The sequence below is a fragment of the Lathyrus oleraceus genome, chromosome 2, assembly GCF_024323335.1.
Source record: "Lathyrus oleraceus cultivar Zhongwan6 chromosome 2, CAAS_Psat_ZW6_1.0, whole genome shotgun sequence".
In the NCBI taxonomy this organism is placed as follows: Eukaryota; Viridiplantae; Streptophyta; class Magnoliopsida; order Fabales; family Fabaceae; genus Lathyrus; species Lathyrus oleraceus.
In genome coordinates, this window is record NC_066580.1 from 432,445,099 (window position 1) to 432,455,823 (window position 10,725).

The following is a 10,725-nucleotide window of genomic DNA, read 5'->3' on the forward strand; positions in this document are numbered from 1 at the left end:
TATTTTTGCAGTTTAAAAACAAATAAAAATGGCAATGTTTGTTTTCATTTTTCTTTTTTGATTTGTCTCGTCCCAAAGTCGAAAAATAATTCTCCGGATCTCGTTGATAACAATTTGGTTACACCTCATATGACTTCGACAATCCAATCTATCTTGCTGAAGAAGAAGACGAAGAAGATTGTGATCTGCTGGAATTAGCCAGGTTGTTGAAACAAGAGGAGAGGGTGATTCAGCCGCACGAGGAGCGGGTTGAGGTTGTTATTCCAAGCACCGCCGAGGTCAGGAAGGAAAAAAATTGGGGCCGTTTCAGAGGCGAGTCGAGAGCAGAATGGTGGCCCTATTGAAGGAGCGTGTGAGTACTTTCGCCTGGTCATGTCAGAATATGCCAGGGTTGAACACCGATATCGTTGTGCACAAGATACCATGGAAAGAAGATTGTCCTCTGGAAAAGAAGAACGCCAGTGCCTGTATCAGAGAGCCATGGTGACTTTGTTTCATGATATGATTCATCATGAAATCGAATGCTATGACATGATAGCAAAGTCCCCAAACAGAAGAGGGGCATCTGGTTGAGATAATTCAAACTGAGGTTGAATTCGAATGAGTGCACTATCAGAGTGCGGTCCGGTAAGATGCTGGGGTTCATTGTGAGCGGGAAAGAGGAATCGAGGTTGATCTTGCTTTAAGAAAAATTAAAAAAAAATAATAATAAGAGAAATGCCTGAACCGAGAATAAAGAAATAGGTTCGTGGTCTATTAGGTAGATTGAACTACCTGCCATGGTTCACATCTCATCTAACAGCCACGGGTGAACCTATATTCGAGATGTTGAAAAAAAAAGATCAAACGGTCAGGTGAAATATTGATTGCCAAGGGGCATTGAGAAATAAAAGAATGAGTTGCAGGAACCTCTGATTCTGATGCCTCATGTGGAAGGAGCAGTTGTTAATCCGTACTTGACGGCCTTCGAGGGGTCTACGAGGTGTATTGGGTCAGCATGACGAGTCTTGTCGAAAAGAGCATGCAATTTACCTTAGCAAAAAGTTTACCGACTGTGAAACAATACATTCACTGTTCGAGAAAACTTGATGTACTTTGGCATAGGCTGCTCGCCGACTGAGACAGTATATGCTGATTCATACCACTTTGTGGATTTCGAGATGGATCTGATCAGGTAGATTTCTGAAAGAGCCAGCAATGACCGGACGGGTTGCGAAAGGGCCAATGATTTTGATTGAATGCGATATTCGATATACCTCTCAGAAAGCAATCAAGGGGAGTGTATTGTCTGATTACATCGCCCCGCAACCTATTGAGGATTACCAACCGATGAAGTTTGAATTCCCTGATGAGGACATCTCGAGGTGCTCTGATCGAAAGATTGAGAGTAACCGATCCCGGAGGAGGGGCCTGACCCCGAATCCGAACGGGTTTTGATGTCTGATGGGGTTAATGTGGACGAGTTAGTGCTTTGGTTACGCCAAAGGGATCCCATGTTCCCTTCGTTTCCCGGATAGCATTTGAATGCGCCGACAATGTGGCAAGTACGAAGCTTGTATACCGGGTATCGAACCTCGGTGTGCCTACTGGGGCAACGCCTTTCTCGTTGGTGTATGGAATGAAGCCGTGCTACCGGTTGAGATTCTGATTCCCTCTTTGAGAAGTCCTGATGGACGTAAAATTGCAAGAGGCGGAATGGGTAAGGACCCGGTACGAAGAGTTGAACCTGATCGAAGAAAATAGGCTAGCAGCCATCTGTCATGGGCAGTTATACCAGCAAAGGATGAAGCGTGCTTTTGACAAGAAGGTGCGACCTCGGGTGTATCACGTGGGTGATATGATGCTGAAAAGGATCCTTCCTCCTCAAAATGATCGAGGGGGCAAATGGACACCCAATTATGAAGGTCCATTCGTGGTCAAGAAGGTTTTCTCTGGTGGAGCCTTGTTGCTAACGACCATGGATGGCGAGGATTTTCCATCCCCTGTGAATGCGGACGCAGTTAAAAAATACTTCGTGTAAATAGACCCGCTGGACGAAAAGAACAAAATAGTCCAGGCAAAAATGGGCATCCCGGCGAACCAAAAAACAGAAAGAAAAAGGTTCGGGCAAAAGTTAGGGATAAAACTGAAAAAAATGTACACCCGGCAAGTCGAAAACCTGTAAAGGCGACTTGGGCAAAAAAGGGTATCCCGGTGGACTGAAAACCCGAAAGGGCGGTCCAGGCAAAAGAGGGATTGAAACGAACAACTGCGTCCAGCATGATCGTTTGCGCTTCAGTTAAAGCATCATGGATAATACCCGGTAGGGAGCGATCAGAAGCGTCTTATTCAGAAGGCAGAAAGCACGGAGAGTCTGAGGACATATGGGGTGTAACTGAGTTGGAACTCGATGAGATCACGGGTTTCACATTGCCATTAGGATAGATTTTTCCTTTTGTGCGCAATTACCTCTTTTCAGGAATTGCTTCCTTTGTATTGCTCAATTTGAGCCACACTTTTCCAATCAATAAAATGCATATTCATTCAAATAATTTTGTTTTTTGTTTTCATTACCGCTTTGATTGCAAAAACATCCGATTATTTTGATAAAGAATTTTGCATTTTAAGACATACAGGTCCCTTCCAATGCATGTTTATAAGATGGAAAGCTTGAAATCTTATTTGGAAGGTTGAGTGACCCAAGTGTTGAAATCTTGACACGCCTGGGGCACGATTTTATCTAACGATCTGTTTTGCAGGAACTGTTAGGTATTTTCACTCACTTGCAGGTTGTGGTGTGGAAGCTGTTGACAAAAGCATATCCCCATGGAGTCCGATCAGGGACGAATGAATATGAAGGGATGACGAAGAGACGTTGAAACGTACGACGATCCTTGAATTAATCAAGAAGACTCTTCAAAGTCGGAAGATTGGAAAGTCTGTAGAAATTCCCCAGAGAGTTCGCTCAGGAACGAATGAATGAAAGAACGGCGGAGAGACGACGAGGGACGTCCGACGGCCTTCGGAATTAATCAAGAAGACTCTTCAAAGTCGGAAGATTGAAAAGTATGTATAAGTCCCAGGAGTTCGTTCTTTGTCGAGCGCGGAGCGATTGGGAATACAAGATGAAACGTATCACCGATACCCTTTTTCTAGTGGGTACTCGTATCAGGGAAGAAAGGAAGGCTTAAAGGTATAATACAAACCAATTTTGTTCCAACGACGCGCCAAGTATATCGTACTAAAGTCGTCATTTTTTCCTCCAAGGCACGCCCGAACAGATTGGCCAAATACGAGAAATCCTTCTCGGAAGGAGGAACCTAACATTCTCTAGAGAAGCATGGGCCCGACACCATCATCAATGAAAGGGTTGGAAGATTCGAAACACTATGCGGCCTCTAAAGAGTACTTAGAGCAGAAACCCTTCCAGAAGTCGTCGAAGTAATAAAAGGGTCGTCTACAGTTCCTCTTGGAGAAATTCCCTAGCTCAAAAGCCGGAGCGCTACCTAATCCTTCATTGATTATCATTACCAAAGTAAACACACCAGGAATAAGCAAGTTGAAAGCAAAAAAGCCAATGACTTTCAAGACTTACCAAAAATAGCCTTCCTTTCTTCCCTGATACGAGTACCCACTAGAAAAAGGGTATCGGTGATACGTTTCAAGTGTTTTCGGTCGATCTCATCTTGAGGAATACTGCCCTCGAAATAACCCAGGTCATTGATAAAACTCATTATCCGTTTCTTTTGATACGACTCTTAATGGGAAAGGTATTCCTTTTTGTATACATACAACCCATTTCTCATGAGGAAATGAGTCTCGGTCTAGTACTTTGGGAATAACTCATCACATTTACCCTTAACTCTGTCTCTAATAGCACAGACTGTTGCATGAGCTTCTGGATGAATAGAGCTAACAAAATAGAACCGATCTTCAAAATGTGGCAAGCTCTTAGAAAAAGCGTCAAAGCTCCAGACGGTCAACACCAGAGAAACTAATCCTTTGCCCTATGTTTGGGTCGCAGGTTTATGATGAGATCGAAAGAGATGAAAGAAAAGGGTAAAATAAGGCATCCCCTTCTAATATTCGCACAAGTATTGGAAGAATTTCACATACGCCTAGTTTGTTGGATGAAGTTGCGACAAAACCACTACTAGATGCTTAAGAACTTCAATCACAAAAGCATTGAAGGGAAGACGAAGACCCAGGACCGAGAAGGTGCGTTTATAAAAAGAATGGCGCAATCTCCATACTCACTACATATTATGTCATTTTCGCCAGGGATCAAGACTCCCTAATTTAAAGATGGACCAACCTCAAGAAAGGCTCCATCAAGATTATCCTTTTTGGCAAAGATATAAATAGTTGAAGAATAAGCAGAGTTTAGCCACGAAGATTGAACATTCTTCTAGGATTTTTTAGCACTCCTATGTGATTTTTTACTCATGATGTACTCGAATTTCCAGATACAGGAATGCAATGTCAAAAGGAAGGAAGATAACATCAAAATGAGAAAGACAACTCAAACAATGTGAAGCTGACTCGACAAGAATCATATGCTAGCTTGCAAAAGAAAGTATACTCTATCAAAAGTTTAAATCAATCACACACAATACTCAAGTGTTTTAGTTCCCAAGGGTTATGATGAGGTACCTCAGAAAAGACGTTTGAGTTATGGGGCATTAAAGACGTGAATCTCAAAGAAACTGAAACATTCATTTTTGCTCTTCCAAGATAAATAAGAGAGTTATCGGCATGCGAAGCTAATACAAAAAACTCTTGCCTCACTATGCATAAACAAGGGTTTGGAGAAACTACTTTGGATCTACCATATTGATCTCATCCAACCACTCTGAAGGAGTTGCAATCCTTCCAAAATCTTATCAACATTTAAGAACTATCATACTAATGAATATCGAGAATCTAAATTTTGGGTGTATCTAACGACTCTCCACAATCTACATCTTTTAAAAGTTACTCCCTCCGTTTCTTTTTAAGTGTCGTTTTAGAAGATTTTTTTTGTTCCTATTTAAGTGTCGTTTTGATGTTTTAATGTTACAATTTGTCAATTATACCCTTACTATTTAAATAACTCAACTTTATATTTTTCATAAATTTTTCTTTCTTAATATATGTAATAACTCACTCCACATTTTCCATAAAATTCTCTTTCTTAATACGTACTCTCATTCCCATACATAACTCCCATTCCTATTCAAAGTATTGGCTGGTCAATAAAAATTAAATTCAAATGATAGCTTCCAATGTTACATAGAAAAATGTATTAGCATTAAATTTTGTCAAAGGAACAAATTTACCAATTGAAGACTTAAAATTCTATAAAAAGGATCAGTAGCATTGTTTAAATTATCAAGTGCAAAACAAAAGAGCTCTGGTGGAAACAACAAAAGACTCCATGGATGTTCAAAAAAAAGAAAGAGTGGAAGACTCATTGGAGCAAGAAGAAGGAGAAATAGTGGAAGACTCCTCTTCTAAGTTATCTTCATCAAACTCCTCTTCTAAGTTATCTTCATCAAACTCATATAACTCAAATATATGTTGGTTTGTTAATGATGTTTCTGTATCACTATCTAAATCCATATTTTATGAGTTGTAAATATTTTGAACTTATAATATGAAACCATACTATATGTACTACTGGTTTTAATTTTTCGGTGGGAAACTTAAGTTTTTATTAAAATAATTGGAGGGAATATTTTTTCCTTTAGCCATTCATTGAAACAATAAGCAATAAGTTTTCCTTTAGCCATTAATGAAAATGCAAGCAGTACGTATTCCTATAGCAAGCAATATTAATTCCAAAAATTTAGGAGTAGTTGAAAAATGCAACGGAAGAGAGAGAGAGTTATGTGGAGAAAATTATGGAATTAGTTATTTGAAGTAAATAATTTAATGAGTACTTATATTAATGAATTTTATTTAGAAAGAGAAAGTATATGGTGGATTAAAATGAGGGTACAATGGGAAAAAAATTATAACAATTCATTTATCTTGGTTGGAGAGCTTTATGCTAAAACGACACTTAAAAAGAAACGGAGGGAGTAATAAATAAGATGTTAGTGAATTCAAACATGATTTCTACAAGTTTGATGTCCTCGCCTAACTATTCACTCTTTAATCACTCATTCTTTCTCTTTTTAAAATAGAATGATAAATTAAAAAGATGTCAGGGTGTCCCTTTTTAAAATATACCAATAATAAAATATATTGTATTTCATGTGAATCTCCCCTTTCTATTAAGTTTTTGAAAGTTAGAAATCGAATTCGTGACTAATTGTTTAAAGTTAGTCCCTTGCACTAGTAGGATCAAACACATGCTGTACAAAATATTTGAACAGCACGGTATTATTGAACACACTTTTTTAAAACCGAACAACAACAAACATAACGAAATACTATGTACTTTATAAATAATAAGTATTGATTTTGTTGAGAGTAGAGTGGCTGTTTGTCCGTCTCCCACACCATTTCATGAGAGATGAGAATATTGCAACATTCTACAATTCGATCACGTCCTTACGCATGTTTTATGCAGTACTGTTATTTGCACTTCCAAGCGCATTACTCTTCTTCATCGTCTTCTTCTTCTTTGCCCCCAACAGAAGATCACCTATGTCAGCTCATACTTGACCAAAAATCCGCTTCTGAGGCCCTCCAAACCTTCAGATGGGCCTCAACCTTCTCCAAATTCACCCATTCCCAATCCACATATCGCGCTTTAATCCACAAGCTATGTATTTTTCGCCGTTTCGATACCGTCAAGCAACTGCTCGACGAAATGCCTAGCTCAATTGGAGCTTCTCCCGGCGATGGGATTTTCATAACCATCGTCCGTGGACTCTCGCGGGCTGGAATGACACGAAGGGTCATCAAAGTTATTGACTTGGCTTACAAGTTTCATGGTACGCCGTCTTTGAAGATTTTCAACTCAATTTTGGATGTTCTTGTGAAAGAGGACATTGATATGGCTAGAGAGTTTTATAGAAAGAGTATGATGGAGAGTGGTGTTCATGGAGATGATTATACTTTTGGGATTTTGATGAAAGGTCTTTGTTTAACTAATAGAATTGGTGAAGGTTTTAAGCTTTTGCAGCTTATTAAGTCTAATGGGGCTGCTCCGAATACTGTCATTTACAATACTTTGCTCCATGCACTTTGCAGGAATGGAAAGGTTGGTAGGGCTAGGAGCTTGATGAATGAGATGGTGAGCCCGAATGATGTTACCTTTAATATTTTGATATCTGCGTATTGTAAGGAAGAGAATTTGGTTCAAGCTCTTGTTTTGCTTGAGAAGTGCTTTGGAATAGGTCTTGTACCTGATGTTGTTACCATAACTAAGGTGGTTGAGATTCTATGCAACGCAGGCCGTGTAACGGAGGCTGCTGAGGTTCTGGAGAGAGTTGAGAGCTTGGGGGGTTCACTTGATGTTGTGGCTTACAACACATTGCTAAAGGGGTTTTGTGGAGTGGGAAAAGTGAAAGTTGGACTTCATTTCCTGAAGCAAATGGAGACTAAAGGCTATCTTCCAAATGTGGATACCTATAATATACTGATATCTGGGTTTTGTGAGTCTAGGATGTTGGATTTGGCTCTTGATCTTTTTAATGATATGAAGACAGATGGAATCAAACGGAACTTTGTTACTTTCGACTCAATGATTAGAGGTTTGTGTTCAGAAGGAAGAATCGAAGATGGTTTTTCAATTTTGGAGTTAATGGAGGAAACCAAAGAAGGCTCTAAAGGTCACATTAGTCCTTACAATAGCATAATCTATGGTCTATTCAAACAAAATCGTTTCAATGAGGGAGCCGAGTTTCTAACAAAGACTGGAAAATTGTTCCCTAGAGCTATTGACAGAAGCATGACAATTTTACAGCACTGCAAGGAAGGTACTATGGAAGATGCAAAGCGTGTATATGATAAGATGGTTGATGAAGGTGGAATTCCAAGTATTATAGTTTATAACTCTCTTGTTCATGGCTTATCGCAACAAGGTAGTATCCGGGAGGCCGTAGAGCTTATAAATGAAATGATAAGTAATAACTGTTTTCCCATTGCATTTACATTCAATGCTATCATCACCGGGTTTTGTAGAGAAGGAAAAATTGAAAGCGCCTTGAAGTTCATGGAAGATATCACTGCAAGAGGTTGTGTACCAAATACAGAAACTTACAGCCCTTTGATTGACGTGTTATGCAGGAAAGGGGACCTTCAGAAAGGCATGCAGGTATTTTTGGAAATGGTAGAGAAGGGTATCATTCCTAACCAATTTATTTGGAAAACACTGCTACTTAGTTTGAGTCTGCAAAACAATATCAGTAAGAATGTGAGCAACGTAGATTATTTACTCTAGTGAATTAGGGAGAGTTCAAATTTATTCTAAAGGTGGTTTGATCAAATTTATTCGATGTTGTCAATTATCAAATACCATATAAGCTATTGATTAGTGAATCATCAATTCGGTTTATGAAACTGTAGGTTTGATATAATTTGGCCCCTAAAAAACAATTTAAAAATGACCATGAAATAGAAATTTGTTGTTCTCCTTAATTCTTCTAGGTCTGTCAAATTAGTCTTTGATATCGCTGAGAGACTATTGTGAATTGTGATAATCAATTTTAGACGTCATTTCGAAATTATGTTAATTTCATGGATTAAATTTGTCTGACCCAACAATTTCAGAATTGGATTTGGTGCACTTATTGCATCACATAGTTTTTTGTATTTCAACAGTCTGATATCTAGTAAACGCCGAGATCGTATACAACATGGAATCACTACTGCATGTGATCCCAATCCAACAATTTCAAGGATAACATATCAGACTCATAGCACTCTGTTTATTGGCAGGATTCTTAGTTATTTTTAAAAAGTCTAGGCATTTCTTACTATTTAAAAAAAAATCTAATATTGCCTTGACTTGTATAGGATAGGCTATTTATTGATTGGACTTATTTTCACCCTTAGTCTCCATGACAGGAGCGAAGACCTGTTTGATGAAATATATTGAGTTATCTTCTGCAGAATTCATCATTTTCAATTGTAAACTGTGACTAAGAATATCTTAGTCTTCCACAATCCACGTTAGGATTCTTCATTTCAACGTTTCTATGATCGTTCATTTTCTGAATATGTATAGTCTATGGCATGCATACTGACATAAATCACATAGCTCGTGTTTTAATAAAATAATCAACAGAAAGTCAAATTTATCAATGATCACACCACTCAAGAGTGATTGATTGGTTGGCCATGACTAAGCCAACTAGACAAGAGTAGTTAACCTGTCAGATTTATACAAAAAAACATATTTATATTTTGTTTGGCTCTTTGTCTCTAAGATAACAATTAAAACATTTTCTTATTTTTTATTACAATCCATGACAGTGTATATCTATCTTGTACAAGACAGATCCAAAATGTTCAGAAAGTGATACGAAGTCTTTGTCCTTTTCTTTTAAGCTTTCTTGTATGAATAAGGTTTAGGTTGCAATGGATGGAGATTTTGTAGAAATCAGGTCACCATGGAAAATCTAATTAGATATATTATATATTATTGGAGAAATTGCACTTATGTCAATTCATTAAGTTATGCTTATGTGATACACGTCTTTTCCATTTTTCTGTTACAGTTACTCTCATTTTTATTTATTATAAAAGTTATTTTTCTGTTACAGTTACTCTCATTTTTATTTATTATAAAAGTTATTCTTATGTCCCTTCAAATTTATTTAAATAACACCTCAGCTTCTATTTTGTTAGAGAGAAAGGATAAATAAGGTCAATATATTCTATGAAATAGATAAGTGTGACTCTGATAGTTCATTTATTCTAAATTATAACTTCTTATATTAATGACTTTCATCTTTGTCACCTTTGGAAGAAATGAAAGTTCTTTGAATGCTGTGTTGGAAATTTATCATAATTTATAGGTAATTTCTATCGATTTTTATAAATAAGATTGTTATCACCCACACAATGATAATAAAAAGAAAATAATAATTTAGAAAGAAAAGAAAGAATGATGGAGAAGAAGAAGAATATTCTCCGCAAAGTTTCTCTCTGTCCACGACCTGTGGAAATTTTTTTTATTCACTTTGCAACTGTAAAATTCTGTAAATACAATATTATGAGTAATTTCTTCTCTTCATACAAGAATAAGGGTTACTCCCTCTATTTATAGATTTAGGTTAGCTTACTCCCTAGGCGAAAACCCAAAACTATAAAAGACTAAAATAATTAACACTACTAAAAATAGGCCTAAGTCGAAATCTTGTGCGAAGCAACATGCTTCGACACTTCGACAGATTAATACAACTTAACACACTAGGTGATTTGGCACTTCCTTGTTTATGTCGAGCAATCTGCTTTGACACAAGGAATTACAATTCAACACACCACCTAATTCATTGTGTCTAAGTTATCTACATTCATCATAGCTCTTAGTATTTTGAACACTTCGATATGCACTCTCTTCATCATGATGTCTGCAATCTGATTATCAGTTATGCAGTGTTCCACATTCATCTTCTCATCTGCTACCTGCTCTCGAAGATAATGGAACCTCATTTCGATGTGCTTGCTTCAATAATGTGTTATCGGATTCTTCGCCAGATTGATAGCTGACATGATGTCGATCTTCATGGTAATTGCTCAATGACTCTTCGTTGTCATCTCTTCGACCAGAATCACCATCCACGTTGTTTCACATGCACAAGAGAAAGC

The 10,725-nt window shown here is 37.7% G+C and overlaps 1 protein-coding gene across 1 annotated transcript; it reads left to right on the forward strand.

The window, feature by feature from the left end:
- Positions 1 to 6,286: 6,286 nt before the first annotated feature.
- Positions 6,287 to 8,636, forward strand: LOC127119977 (pentatricopeptide repeat-containing protein At2g17525, mitochondrial). The gene has a single exon (XM_051050359.1). It carries the CDS (start codon positions 6,479 to 6,481, stop codon positions 8,351 to 8,353), a length of 1,875 nt encoding a protein of 624 aa, XP_050906316.1. The 5' UTR covers positions 6,287 to 6,478; the 3' UTR covers positions 8,354 to 8,636.
- Positions 8,637 to 10,725: the final 2,089 nt, after the last annotated feature.